Source organism: Serpula lacrymans, assembly GCF_000218685.1.
Source record: "Serpula lacrymans var. lacrymans S7.9 unplaced genomic scaffold SERLAscaffold_1, whole genome shotgun sequence".
In the NCBI taxonomy this organism is placed as follows: Eukaryota; Fungi; Basidiomycota; class Agaricomycetes; order Boletales; family Serpulaceae; genus Serpula; species Serpula lacrymans.
Window position 1 is genome coordinate 5,041,571 of NW_006763290.1, and position 14,858 is coordinate 5,056,428.

Consider the following 14,858-nt stretch of genomic DNA (forward strand, 5'->3'; position numbering starts at 1 on the left):
TTCAAACTCCGACCACAATCTCTCTCAAACCCATCATGTCGTCCTGCGAAAGTAACCTCACCGACAACACTCCTGATCTCTCTCGCAGCGAATTCACTGTTAACTCCTCTGACAACGAGAATGACTTGCCTTCTATTTTTGAAACCGACTACAAAGCTGGCCTTCCATCGAGTCGAATGGGTGCTACCTTTCCCCATAACCCTCATACAGGCAAAGTCAAGAGTCCCACACGTTCAAAGATCTCTCCTTACACCCCTTATCCTCACATATCGGTATCTCCTACCAGAGGACTCGGAAAGAAGTTGCCTCCTGTTATTACAAGGTTCGAACCCAAAGTCAAATCTCAGGTTCCTCCTCTAGACCAGCCCTTCCCCAAAGAATCTGTAAGAATATTTCAATGTTTAGCTTACATAACCTAACGGATTACAGGCGGAAGCACTGAGCAAAGCTTTATCCTTCATTCTCTTAGATGAGGATGACTTGACTCCGAGCAATGTCTTAAGGGCATTCAAAATACATACAGCCAGAAGGGAGTTTCTACGATGCAAAGTGCAATTTAGTGCCTGGAGGATTAAACATTCAGCAGGAATGATGGGCCTTCACAAGAATATCTTAACTAGCAGCCGCGGGAGCCTCTGGAAAGTGGACAAAGAGCTAGCAGCAATGAAGCAGTTCATGGACGAGAATGGGATGAGCTATCGCGATCCAGATGATGAAGATTCAAGTGCAGAGAGCAGTCCTGGAGCTGAAATTGCCGCGTTCGACGATGATGATGACGGTGATGGGAGCTCAGACACCGTTCCGTCCGACGAATACGATTCCGAGTATGAAGTATTGGGGGATAAGCAGGGGGATAAGCTTGAACTTGAGGATGGGCGGTGCGAGGTTCCAAATTCTGATAGTGTTATCATGGTCTGTTATCTATTTTCCTGATTTCAAAGTCTCAATGTTAATTATTCTAACAGGATTAGGAAAACGCGATATGTTCCTTCGTTCTAGCTTAAATTTCATTGTCAAGCATTGCTGTCTGTCAAGAGATTTGTCGTTTGTACTGTTATCGTGCATATTCATTATTATGTAAGTTTGTACAGAACACGAGAAGTGCCTCGAGGCACTTCATCCAAATATAACGGTGGGAAGTCACCATCTCTTCTATCATCTCTTCTATCTCAACTACCATCATGTCGATGTTTCAGTTCCGAGTGGATATCGCGAGTTCAGGTGAGTTGCAAGATACGATCAGAGTCAAGGACACTGATTCATACTACGGTCTTGGGATGGAGGCGACAATCCGGACACAGGCGACAATCCGGACGAGGATGAAGGCGATACGAGTCAGGGGCGGGGTAGGGGGCGGGGTCGTGGCCGTGGTCGCGGCCGTGTAGGCTCTCAGGGGATAGAAAAGGTCGCCGAGCCTCGAAAAAAATCACAAAAAAAAAAGGTGGATCCCGTACGTTCTCTGCTGTAACTAACTGATCTGTTTGATCAGATACCGCCCAAACCTAAGAAAGGATCGAATGTGAATGCCGCCGGGCTCCCGCTCGCCTCACAGCTGGATAGTGAGGCCGATAGGCCGTTCGTACCACTGCGATATCGTCCACATTCTGTGTCTACCAGTGATATAGAAGCCATGGCCATCCCTCAAGCTCACCAGGTAGATCAACCGATGGCGTCTCAGAGTTCTTAGCAGATGTTTGATCAGCGATACCGCCCAAACTCTGTGTCCACCAGAGACATAGAACTCATGGCTCAACCCCACTCTCCTTATCCGCAGATCGATCAGCAAGTAGATTCAACCGTCGCCGATTTTTTCTCTCAACAGATAGACCAGCAATTTTATCAGCCGTGGGATTACTCTCCTGCTTCACCCGCGTGGGCCTCTTCTGCGCCCGCTGTTTCTGCACCAACGCCTTCTTACGATCCGCCTCTATTCCACCCGTCCGCAACGACGTCTCAAGATCCATCAGCGGCGCCTCTATTCCAGCCATCCGCGCCAACGCCTCCTCATGATCCGCCTCTATTCCACCCGCCCGCATCGACGTCTCAAGATCCATCGGCGCCTCTTCACCACCCACCTCCGTCCAACCACCCTTCCCCAATATCTTTCAGCCACACCATTCCGATATCTCATCGAGATCCGGTGCCAGGCGGTAGCGCATTCTTGAGAGTAGGAGAAACAGTTGAAGAACGTACGCGGGATCAGACGATCAGTTCACGGGTAATCCGAGTAAGTTCATTCTCAATTTCAATCATTATGTATTTACAGCTGCCACGAATAGCCTGTTGGCCCACCAACGAATGTCAACGACGACTACCGCACGCGGAATCGTCTCGCTCGACTGCCACCCACGCCCCCGCCCCCGCCTGCAACCACGGCCCCGAACCAACCAGCGCAAGGCCATCGTGGTCCGAACGTCTTTGTGTTGCCCAGCAACAGGGCCATCATCGTGTTTCAAGACGAGCATATAGAAGAGGGCAAATTACGAATGCAGAAGTTCATCTTGACGGAAAACGCCATGCCGACTGCAGCTGAAAAAGTGGCGCAGGGGAAAAAAATTCTAGGCGAAATAGCTGTCGCCAATGGTGCCACTGGTAAGTAACCTCACTTGCAGTCTATCTAGCTATACTGACAACAAAACTAGAGGGGAAGTTTTCGATTCCCAAGGAGGCAGTCGAAGATGTCGTATCGGTAGTGTCGGCCTTACGGTACCCTTGGAAGCACGACGCTTCGGGGACCGTAGAGTCCGATTTCAACCTTCGCCCCCCATTTTTCAGCCGCTTGGACCCAAAGATATTCAAGTCGTCATCCATCGAGGATATACTTGGTGAGGACACGCCAGATTTTCTTCACGAAAAGGACGAAGCGGGCAACATCATTCAATTTTTCTCTCATCCCGCCATCCCCAACCTCATATGGGCAACACTGTACAAGGCCCCAGGAATGCTGGGCCATATTCTCGGCGACCAGATCCTTCAGTCAGAAAAAAGGGCCGACGTCATCATTTGTCTAGCGGCATGTGCCATTTATGCAGCTCTCGTCGAGCACAAAACTGGTGTATTTGATGAGAAGCACTTTTTGGCGAGTGTTTACCGCCCTTTTTATCTCAAGTGTGTCGAGGATGTTAAGAGGGCTCGGGCTGCCAACAGCGAGCAGTTTGATTTTTATGAAGACCTCATCGTTGAACGCGGGCTTGCTCTGTAAGTCCTTCTCCATTATTCTTGTTATTTTTCTTACATTGTCACTTCATTTCTAGGATCTAAACTAGAATATCTTTCTCTGTTTCGTTGTACTTTCTCGGTGCTCATGTGGTTTGGCTTTGTACTAGTAGTCTGTATCGTCGAACATTCAAGCAATCAATATGTGAAATCTTATCTTTCTTGTGTGTGATTTCAGACTGAGTGTGATTATCATTCTATGATAAGTTCTAAATATCTAATCTGCTTCGGCAGAAATCCGTCCGTCCGTCTTTAACTATATGCGGATGGTAACGTACCAGATCTTAGGTTCAGATGTCATTTTTGAACTAATCCCATTTTATCTTTTAGAAAGTTTCTCCAACATTCTTTTTAGGAAATTTTTCAGTTGGATGTACTACCAATCTCCTTCCAGGACAGAGCCAGCCTCAGCGGGACAGAATGATCCTGTCGATTCAATGATGCCGTCCTTTGGCGGCTTGTAGGCGGCCTTCCTGCCAAAGTTCATTTCGCTAATGGCAACCAAACATATCGACAATAGCTCTGTTCAGAGCGTCCTCGCGTAGCTACGCTTAGCTACAGACTGTTTTCGCGTAGCTGCTGTACAGGCACGTCATCGCTACCCGAATGGCCTTACCTCAAACCCTACGGTATTTTTGTGGATAGAAACCCAAAAAATATTCGTGGCAAACCTGAATTTGCTGAGGCGGATATTCTTGGGAAAGCTAGTATATTGAAGTGCCGATTCAATCCCTTCATCGATGGGGACGCTCCTCCATGTGATGACCCACTAGCAGCCTTCAAACCTCGAGGTTCCTCATGTCATCCCACAGCGTCGACGACATCTCCGACAACGACAATCAGAGCCAACAGCTGTCTGGTGAAGGCCACAGCATCACTAAGACTCTTACAAGTTGCAAGACAGGATCAGTGCAGACTCTTGCGTCCCAAGGCAATCCCCCGGCTCCATCTCGCATTACTTGGTCAAATCAACGCACTGACCGCATAATGGATTGGCTCGAGAAACATCCTGTGCGACGTCAAATGCTTTTTTCTGATTCCTTATCTGTAGCTAGGGGAGAAAATCGGTCAGTTGTGAGGAACACCAAGAGCGTCAGGGTCCCAATTGTCAGAAGAATTGCTCGACATGTCTTCAAGAACGACTCAAAGGAAGAACTCCGCATTGCAGTTGACCATCACCGCAAGCAATTTGGAGAATCAGTGCAATCAAGACTCGACCAGTACGTATTTATATATTATTTTTAACAGACATAATGATATTAACATGATGAATACTTCTGAAGCCTCGGGAAAAAATATAAGGAGTGTGTGCGCACATTGTCAGGTACAGGTGCTGGATTGTCTGCTGAAGAGTTGGCTTCGTCGGGTTTTAGCAACCCTATTGGTGAGCTTTGAATCAGTTGGGATTTCGGAATGGAAGCATATAAATCTCTACATTTAGAGAAAGTGCGTGGGCAGTTCAGATGGTGGGATCGTCTGCATGCAATGTGGAAGTCATCGCCAAAGTACACATCACAACCCGAGTCGTCCCTGCCTGGCCAAAATCTCGAAAGTAGTGCTATGTCGCTGCTGTTCGGTGCAAAGGCTGATCAAGGTCCCATGGACAACGGCAACTGCCAGAGCAATGGTGACTGGAGCCTCATGGAATACGAGGATGGTAGTTTAGTTCAGACGTCACAACACAGCATGCATCACCCTACGCCTCAGCAGCAGTTCGCTAGTCAGCAGCAGCAATATTCGGCCCTCCCTCAGCAGCAGTTCGCTAGTCAGCAGCAACAATATTCGGTCCTCCCTCAGCAGCAGTTCGCTGGCCAGCAACAATACACTGGTCAACAGCAGCAGCAGTTTACCGGCCAGCAGCAATATGCTGGTCAGCCACAGCAGCAGTTTAACGGCCAGCAGCAATATGTTGGTCAGCCGCAGCAGCAGTTTAACGGCCAGCAGCAATATGTTGGTCAGCCGCAGCAGCAGTTTAACGGCCAGCAGCAATATGTTGGTCAGCCGCAGCAGCAGTTTACCGGCCAGCAGCAATATGCTGGTGTTAGCACTCAGTCTTTTGGCGGGAACCATGTATATAGGAACCCACTACCCTTTCCCGCCCATCCCTCTTTTTCTAGTGCATCATTTGACAGTTTTAACTCCTCGACTCCTTCTGTACACTCAGTTTCGTCGCTCAATTGGCCTCCCACTCTTGCACCAACCCCAAGTACACCAGCCACAATTGCTTCGCAATCTGATCATTCGCTTGTGACGGGGCCATCCACTACTTCAGTTCTTACGTCGCCATCCGCCACATCTCTTCCTGGCACGAGGTCTGTTACCGCTATTCGTCGGCAAAGTCTCCAAGCGAGCGCCAGTGCAATCCGGGGCTCTCAAGATGCTTCCTTGAGTCAGACGCCTGCGCGAGGTGAAGATGACTCCCTGAGTCAGACACCTTCACGAGCATCCAAAAAAGGCAAAGGGAAACGGGCGCGTGTTGATGATGCACCAAACAACCCAGCAGATGATGTATCACAGACTCGCCCCTCCGAAGCTGATCAGATGGCAGACTTCATGCAGCCAATCATTCAGTCTGCGAAAGAGCAAGAGACTGCAGCATTGGAGGTCAAGCGGCTGAAACTAGTTCACGGAAGCGACGTCATACGGTACAAGAGTCTCAAAGTGCAATCTAAAATAGACGAAACAAAGAAAGAAGAACAGATTGAGATCACTAGGTTGCAGGTGGAGCGGGATCTGAAGATGGAGGAGATGAGGCTGAATACACACAGGATGGAGAATGACGCAAAGAACAACATGGAGATGAAGAAATTTGAGTTGTTGGCACGCCTGGGCGTATTTGGAAACCAAGGCGGAAACCAACAAGTTAACATGTTACGTGGCCTGCTAGGATCCTCTGTTCATCTTCCCTCTCCCCCTGAGTTTGCTCCCTCGCAGATTGCAGACACATCTGGGGCTGCGCCATCACCTTTGGGTCTCACTGATATGCAGAGCCTCTTACAGACGTTAACTCCCTCTGCTGACATGAATTATGATGATGCTGATATGCCTAGTCAGTACACATCCACCTCATCCAGCCATCATCATCATCCGTCGGCCCAAAACCCATCCATTTTTCAAAGGGACTATCACAGTGGGGATGCTATTTATGAGAACAATGTATAACTTTTTGCTTGCGTGTAGATATGTCCATGTTGTTTTAGCAATGTTTATAGTGTTATATGTATGCTTACAATGTATGAATGAATGATTATACTGCATTCTCTGATTATCTATATAAGTGGCTAGCAAAAAGAGCGGCCGAAAGGGTGTCTCTCAGGTTCTCCGTTGTGGCCAGGTCTATTTCAAGGTCCTCCTGGTCCGATTCTTCCAAGTCCCCATCAGTTGACGCTTCTAAGCTATCATTTAGTTCTCTCCGCCAGTCCCTGTCTATCGTACTTTTATTTCCCTCTATTTCTATGATCATATTGTGAAGAATGAAGCAACACCGAATCCAAAGTTTGGTGTAACTGAGTCGGTGAACTGAGCTGACTTGAATTCGGAGTTCCTTCAGTGACTGGAAGCGAATTTTCAGAAGCCCGATTGCGTGCTCAGACCGAATGCGGACACGGGATAGGTAATAATTGAAGTGCCGCTGTCGGCGTGTCAGAGCCCCATTAGGCGGCTGCTTGAAGGGTGGGACGCATGTGGCTGATAGTGGATAAGCTGAGTCAGCCCAAATCCACTCCCCAGGTCCCAAGAATGATTCTGGTTGCGTTCTCAGGCCAGTGTCGAGATATGCTGAAGCATCGTGGATACTACCTGTGTGACCAACACAGTAATCGACAATTTTCAGATTATGTGGGAGAGTCACAACCTATATTACAAATAAAAATTAGAAAATGAAAAACAGTTTCTATCAAATAAAATTACCTGTGCATTAATGGAATAATTAGACTTCCTATCATAGAAAGTCTCTCCATAATGGCTAGGTTTTTGAAATAAATTGAAGGTTGTCCCATCTATGGACAAATACCCGTTTCGCCAAGCAGGACAGACCTGTCTCTCGACCCAACATTTAGCGGCTTCTTTTTCAGCGGGAGTTGGTGCCTTGATGACATCATCATGGAGGGAAATGATCGCGATCATGCACCGCTTTGTGCATAACTCAACGCCTCCCACGGAAACGCCAGACCAATCGGCAATGTCAGCCACCGAAGCCCTATTGCCATAATGGCCTAATCGGGTAAGGAATATGGCCAATTGGACCTCAACCGGAATTTGCTCATTATTTGAATTGTTGTGGTAAATAGGGTGGTGGCGTACTCGGGCAAGTATTGCGTCAAAAGTGGAGGGATATACCCTCAATTGATGTCGGAAACGGGTCTGATTGTGGTTTCTGGACCATGCCAGTAAATTAAATTGGGGCTCACGTGGTGCAGGCGGGTGCACTGTGAAAACGCGTGTTTTCTGAATTTGCTGACATAAGTGACGGTATTTAGTAATCACCAGCCTAATATGGCTAATCTTGGCGCGTCCAATACGCAGCTCTGACGGGATCCGGCTCGATATAGAAGATACCGACATTGATATATGGTCATCTGTGCTGTCAGAACTAGCCGAGCTGATGCTGTGATCAGACGGTGAGGCTGAAGAGTGGATAGAGGGGTCATCCTCGTCGTCATCATTGCTGACAGTGCGAGGACGATGGATTAGCTGGTGAAGGACCTTTTTGACAGTCCTATCTAACTGCTGGCGCCGTTGCTGGCGGATAGTCGGACGGTTTCGAGTGAGAGCTGTGGGCATGATGGGGTAGACTAGCATTTCCCAGATCTCGTTTTGATCTTATATACGAGGTAGAAGTGGTATTTTCGATGTATTTTCATTTTGTAATTCTAAACCTAGATGAAATCTACCCCGAGTTATTCCTCGGTTATCTTTACCGAACGCCAGGGGACTCGCTTCGTTAGTCTAAAAATCCTCTCTGGAGGACTTTCCCCTGGCTTCGCTTACACTCTGAACGCAGCTAATGGAGTAAGGAACCTCACAATAACCTTATGTACAGGTATATAGCGGTATAGGGATATGCGACCAACATGGGGCACAAGTCAGCAGCAATGCAAGAATGGAACATGCGAAGTTAAGAAGAAAGTACACATAGAGTAGACCCGGAAAGAGAACACCTCATACAACATCCTCTTTCCCGCGGAGAAGAAAGTTCAAGGATCAAAACGCTTCTACTCAATAGCCCAACCATTTTCGCCACATAGGTACCATCATGTTCTTGGACTTGATCAATTTGGCAAACCAGTCTCCCAGGGTAAACCCTCCAAAGTAACCAAAGTATGCCATTCCACCATTCTGCGAGACGAGATATCATGAGCACACTCCCCCCATCCCTGAACACAAAGATACCGCTCACCTTTCCAACGGATACTATTATTACCTCCGTGCTGCCTTTGTACTCTTTCGTGGTCGGTGCATCCGCAAGGTAACTTAAGACATTGGCGATGACAACTTCACTGTGTGCTTTAGTCTTCGCAGCTTGTTTCTGCTCGTTCCATTCGATGATATCACCAGCAGCGAAGATATTTTCGTGTGCAAGCAGCTGGAATGTCGATTTCACCTTGACAAAGCCCTGGCCATTAAGTGTATCTCCTCCAATAGACGTGATAAATTCGGTATTGGGACGCGGACCGCGGGTATTAACCTATCACACCGACTTAATGGCGTCGTTATCACAACACAGGAAAAGAACATACCACTAGATCAGCATTCTGTAACACTTTGCCGCTACGCGTTATTACGCCAATAGTACCTTCCGCGGGTATTTCATCTATGTACTCGTTGAAAAGAAGTTCTACATTCCGTGTACGGAGACGTTCCTCGAGGCCCTGGCACATCTTCGTAGGGTATGTTGGGTTGAGAAGCTGGCTGCCACCATGAACAATAGTAATTTTTTTAGTCTAAAAAGTCATTAAGAAGATGCATTATTGGTAATCAGGACTCCACGTACGGGGTGGGTATCTCTCAGTTCGCCTGCCAACTCTGTTGCGAAAGATTAGACTTCGATGAAAACGTGCCGCAGGCGAGGAATGCACGTACCAACACCAACAGCACCGCCGCCGACGAGTACAATATTCTGGGCTTGTTCGAATTTCTTGCGCCATAGATGCACGTGGGGCATCACTTCATCTTCAGGTAGTGGTATATTCATTGGACCATTCCATAGCGATCCAGATGCAAGAACGAGGACTGCGTAAGGCACGCGTTCTCCACTCGTGAGAAGCACAGCACCCTCGCCATCCTCTGCCTGTTCAATGCGTGACACGACACCGACCTTCGTCTCACCATTGTCATTAGTATAGAGCCTGTCAAGAGGAACAAAGGAGGTCTCTTCAAGTTTCTGTTCCCCAGAAACAACGATCCGGACACAGACTGGGAGCGAAATGGCGAAAGAACGAGGGTTGATTAGGATGACGTTGTAGTTTTCAGCGTCAAGTTTGGCTGAGAGGCCACTTGCAACTGCTGTACCAGAATATCCAGCGCCGACAATGACCACGTTCTTCTTTTCACTGGTGGTTTTCGACATTTTTAGTATGCTGGTGTTGAATGCAAGAATAGAGGGTGTGGGTATAAATCCAGTCTTCCGCCTAAAAGTAGTGAATTGGACCTGATAGTCATCTTAACGTTGACATGTGTGAATTTATACCTGAGCAAAGTTAACAAACTGTGGGTGGCGGTAAGTCACTGGCAAACAGTACTATGTATAAAATGACTAACCGAGTCTTACGCGATGTAAATGACTCGCGATGACAAATATTGCCTTTTGAGGTTAGGTGGCTGGCTGCTGATTCAAAATGATTGTATCTCGCAAACGAAAGTCAAATGACTCGAATCGCGACTTCTATCATCACATCCGTTAAAAGCTCTTGGATCTTGCGCTTTACCTACACAACATGCCTCGGAGAATACCAGCGTCAGCAAAACAACGTAGAGCCAAAATTCAATCGAAACGCGCAGTTAAACGAGGAGACGCACCTCCACCAGAACCAAAACCCAGGAAACCGCACCAGAAACCTAGACGTGGACCGACAGGTGCTTTGCTCGGTCCAGCGAATGCAAGCTTGAAAGAATCGTCGCGGAAACTGCAGTCCGCTTTCGTGAAGCTAGATCCTCATTTTCTGGAACAGACCAAGGATCTTGCCGCCTCACTTCCCCTGATAAGACCCATTGCGGTCGACGCCTGTCTTCTAAGATCAGGCAGTGGAGATGAAGAGGAAGATAAGGCGAATAGTTTGCTTGCAGTTCCCAAAAGACCAAAGTGGCGATTTGACATGACCAAAAAGGAGGTCGAATGTAATGAGGAGGGGTGGTTCAAAAAGTGGATATCTGAGACGGACGATGCTGTCCAACAATGGTGTGTAAGAAGTAGCCCCAAGGTGAAAGACGTTGAAGAAGGGCCTGATACTGAGAGCGATAAGGACGACATGAGTCTCCCAGAAGAACCTTCATCAATGCCGCGGGCACCGACGTACTTCGAACGAAACATCGAAGTATGGAGACAATTGTACGTACCTCAATGATCTAATACCACATCCACCTATTGATTGAAGCCGTATAGATGGCGTGTGACAGAGATATCGCAGATAATTCTGCTGTTGTTGGATTCTCGCTGCCCAATCCTGCATATTCCACACTCGCTCACGTCGTATCTTACCACCCGACCTATCAAACTCGTCCTCATACTGACCAAGGTCGATATCGCTGGCCCAAAGCGTGCTGATGCATGGACTTCCTACCTTCAAGCTCAATATCCCGATGTACCAGTCATACCGGTCGAAGCTTACGCTGAACGAGTAGGGGCCCAGGGAAAGTCTTTCTTTGAGCCTCACATGCCGCTACCATTCAGAGAACGTCTAGTGAAGACCTTGCGAGATGCCCATGCAGAGATGTTACGCCCTCCTAATTCCGAAAATGTTGAAAAGCGGAAGCCTTCAGTGAAGAAAGATGTTGATTGGGAGGCAGTCTTAAAGGCAGAGGGAGGATTGACGGGAAGTGTAGTCGGTGGTGCGGCTGCCCCAAAGCAAAAAGAGTCAAGTGAAGATTCTGATAATGCAGAGGACAAGAACGCAGGACATGGCTCAAGCGATAAAGGGAGTGAGCCTGAGTTTCTTACGATCGGACTGATTGGCAAGTCATTATTTTTTCAGCCGTAGTATTACCCTTCTGATGGTTTTGAACATCCAGGTCAACCAAACGTTGGGAAATCGTCCCTCTTGAATGCCTTATTCGGGCTCCACAAAGTGCGAGCATCAAGGACTCCTGGGAAGGTTCGTGTGCTTTACCCTCATAGCGGTTCATTCAATGGTGATACTTGATGAGAACAGACAAAACACTTCCAGACTCTTTTCTGGACTCCGGATGTGCGGCTAGTCGATTGCCCAGGATTGGTTATGCCAGCATTTGTGCCCATGGAAATACAGGTAAAACGCATTCCAGGCACATATCTTATCTTCTGGTCGTTGACAATTTTTCTGGAATGGTAGGTTCTATCTGGCATTTTCCCTATTTCTCGGGTTTCCGCTATTCCCTATTGTATCCACCACATTTCTCAGCTTCTTCCCCTTGAACGGATACTACAGCTGACTCACCCATCAACGCTCTCGCCCCCAGCACCAGACAAACGTACCTGGCGTGATGGGACCAGACCAGAGAGAAAGGCACAGGAAAAGGAGGTAATCTGGACTGCCATGGACATATTGACAGCATATGCCGAGAAAAAAGGGTGGGTCACTGCACAAGCTGGTCGGCCAGACATCAACCGTGCAGGAAATTCCAGTATGTCTCAACCACTCTTATATGGTCTACTCGAGTATTGACTAGATATATGCGCCAGTTTTAAGAGCTGTAGCCGAGGGCAGAATAAAGTGGGCATTTTGGCCGCCTGAAACAAGCTATGACATTGTAGAGGAAGGGTCTGCAAGCGAGAAAAATGTAGGAATCTGGGTTCCGGGTGGAACGCGGGTAGAAGATGAAGACGAAGAAAGCGACGAGTACCGGGAGGTAGTCGAGCAGGCTGAGACAGAGGAAGAAGAGAGTCTCAGTGACGCAGAAGACGATGAAGAGGTGGACGTCGCGAAAAGTGGTGCAATAGGCCGATTCAGTGCGTTGGTTGACTCGGAAAGCGAAGAGGAAGACGACGAAGGGTCTGGTAAAGCGAGTATGGGTCGATTGGGGGCGTTGGCATTGGAATAGATGTTATGTTCAGTACTTGTAGTCATCAGAGTGTATGCTGCCAAACTTGACCAAACGCGTCTCGCTGAGAGTCCACGTGATCAGAGTCTATTCATCACGTGCCCTTACTCTCCTCAGTTGCAGTACTTTGAAGGTTGACTGCAGCCAGCAATGTTCAATTCATGGTTTGGCAAATCCAGCAAGGCAAGCCCGTATTCTCCAGGTCTCACCGCTCACAGTCCACCACGACAATCACAAGATGAACCAGGGTTATCCCAGTCCACGCTTGAGCCACCTCCCTCAGGCCTGGCAAATCCATCTTCTGTCCACCTCGAATCACCGCTTTCATCAACTGACAAAATCACCGACCCTTACGATGCCCACACACAGATAAACGACCCAAACTCGTACTCTGGTCCCATCACCATACCCATCTCTACTGATCCCGATCCACTCATCTCGCCAGAATACTCGAAGCCTTCTCCCAAGCCTTCCGAGTCACCTCCGTCCCCACAGCCGATATTCACACCTCACGATGCCGTCCTTGCAGAGCTGCAGGGGCACCCGTCAGATGCCGCTGATTCTGGTGCTGCTGGTGCTGCTGAACACCCTAACGCCAATGAAGCAGCACGCCCCGTCAACGATGCACCCATGGGCCAGACAGGCGATCGCAACGCGAGTACAGCAGGCACTTTTTCCACCTTCACTTCCGCCCCGACACAACCACCAGCCACAGAAACGATCTACGATCCATTCAACGGGCAAAAGCTAGGCGAATATATGGCGAAGCAGCCCTTGGGTGGTGGCCCAGACCCGTTTGGTCGCGGGGTTCGAGACGAGGAGCTGTGGACGCATCTTTCTCGGATATTGGAGCTGCAGAGCGAGATTGCGGGCATGCATATTGATATGGAAGGTGTAGGGGCTCGATCGAAGAGGGCTAGGAGTGGGTCTGCTTCTGCGGCTACACGGGAGCGAGTTAATACAAGCGATCGGGGAGCAGAGAAAGATAGATCGAAAGAACACGGGCGCAGTGTTGGGGCATTGAGTGGAAGGGATGATGAAGACGAGGATGGAGGTGCTGCTGGAGATGAGGATACAGATCATGATGAGGAAGGTGAGGGGAAGCGAAAAAGGGATGAAGAGTTCGCTAGATTATCTGAGCGGTTCGAGGAGCGCAAGGGTGCAGTCGACTCTATTATGTACAAGGTAAGTGTTATGTTTAGATTTGACTTGGTTTCACTAAACAACGCATGCATCAAAACATTCAGCTGGATGATCTTTCCGCGGCGCTGAAGACATTCCATGCTTTGCGCACACCAACGGTCGATCTCCCAACTTCTTTGCAATCCCCAAACACATCAACTGATGCCTCTTCTTTACCTGCAATGCCGCAATTTCCACGCGATAAAGCAACTGATCCCCCCGTTCCCCCTTTCATCTCCTCCCCAGCATCATCGTTTTCGGTTCCCGCCCACGTCGCCAAATCAAATACAAAATCAAGTATCCTGGAAGAGGTCCAGCACATGGTAGATAGCCCGCTTGACATGCACCATGGATCACTGCCAGCTTCACGTTCGGGGACCAAGCATGATTAATGCATTCAATATAGATACAGCGCATCTTAAGTGGTAACGTGCATTTGAGTTGGATTTTCAAGTAACTTATACCATATTGTATTGATAGATAGTCCATTTGTTTTGCAGTAGTTTGCTGATTTTTGTACCACCATCATCGAGACTATTCATAGATCAAGTCGAAAGTGCTTCTGTGAGATGCTTCAGAGTATCGCACACAAACATCGATGTTGATTTAATAATCATAAGCTAGGCCGGCCAGCCTACATGTCTGAAACTACAAGCCCTTGGAAAGTAATATAATAGAGACTGCGGTAAATATATAGCATAGAGTCTTACATAGAACCCAAGGAGAAGCTATAGGAAGCGAGCTAGAAAAACAAAACCCTAACAAACCAAGCTGCTTGACATCCACTTACTCAACCATCGACTCACTCCCCCAGCGCGGCCAATGCAGCCCTCAGCTCCTTTCGAGCTTGTTCAGCATCTTCGTAATCGAGTGCAGATATAGCAAACCGACAGTGTTTCTGGGCTTTGGCGATGACAGAGGGCGTGAGCTCAACTGGGTGCGCCGAGGGTGCGGTATATGCAGCATATACTGGAGCGGGGGCAGGAGGAGGGGCGTAAGCGGGAATATTAGGAACGACATGATGATGTGGCTGCCTGTGAGGCGGAGATGGCGGGGGCGTCGAAGGGCCAGTGGCTGGCGAGGATACTACAGGTGGTCCAGGTGGTCCAGGTAACACGTGTGTAGGCATAAAACCTCTTGGAAGAGTTTCACGATCTTGAGACGAGCGTGACCCTCTCCCGCCATGACTTCGCGGGGGAGCACCGTTCTGCGAAGAGGAAGAAGAG

General features: G+C 48.5%; 4 protein-coding genes across 4 annotated transcripts; 2 read left to right on the forward strand and 2 right to left on the reverse strand.

Annotated features, from left to right (window-relative positions):
- Positions 1-532: 532 nt before the first annotated feature.
- SERLADRAFT_455583 (uncharacterized protein) lies at positions 533-1,072 on the forward strand (the record flags this gene model as incomplete). Its single annotated transcript, XM_007312857.1, has 2 exons — positions 533-912; positions 966-1,072. The coding sequence occupies 2 exons, from the start codon at positions 589-591 to the stop codon at positions 969-971; spliced, it is 330 nt and encodes a 109-aa protein (XP_007312919.1).
- Positions 1,073-6,675: 5,603 nt separating this feature from the next.
- On the reverse strand, positions 6,676-8,050 carry SERLADRAFT_412515 (uncharacterized protein; the record flags this gene model as incomplete). Its single annotated transcript, XM_007312858.1, has 5 exons — positions 6,676-6,760; positions 6,810-7,069; positions 7,252-7,430; positions 7,626-7,643; positions 7,677-8,050. 5 exons carry the CDS (start codon positions 8,014-8,016, stop codon positions 6,676-6,678), a joined length of 882 nt encoding a protein of 293 aa, XP_007312920.1.
- Positions 8,051-8,133: 83 nt separating this feature from the next.
- SERLADRAFT_444609 (uncharacterized protein) lies at positions 8,134-9,951 on the reverse strand (the record flags this gene model as incomplete). The annotated part of the gene is made up of 5 exons (XM_007312859.1): positions 8,134-8,553; positions 8,615-8,902; positions 8,955-9,158; positions 9,209-9,240; positions 9,298-9,951. The coding sequence occupies 5 exons, from the start codon at positions 9,782-9,784 to the stop codon at positions 8,434-8,436; spliced, it is 1,131 nt and encodes a 376-aa protein (XP_007312921.1).
- A 200-nt stretch (positions 9,952-10,151) lies between these two features.
- Positions 10,152-12,450, forward strand: SERLADRAFT_432699 (uncharacterized protein; the record flags this gene model as incomplete). Its single annotated transcript, XM_007312860.1, has 6 exons — positions 10,152-10,762; positions 10,817-11,352; positions 11,443-11,525; positions 11,583-11,678; positions 11,742-12,033; positions 12,092-12,450. 6 exons carry the CDS (start codon positions 10,152-10,154, stop codon positions 12,448-12,450), a joined length of 1,977 nt encoding a protein of 658 aa, XP_007312922.1.
- Positions 12,451-14,858: the final 2,408 nt, after the last annotated feature.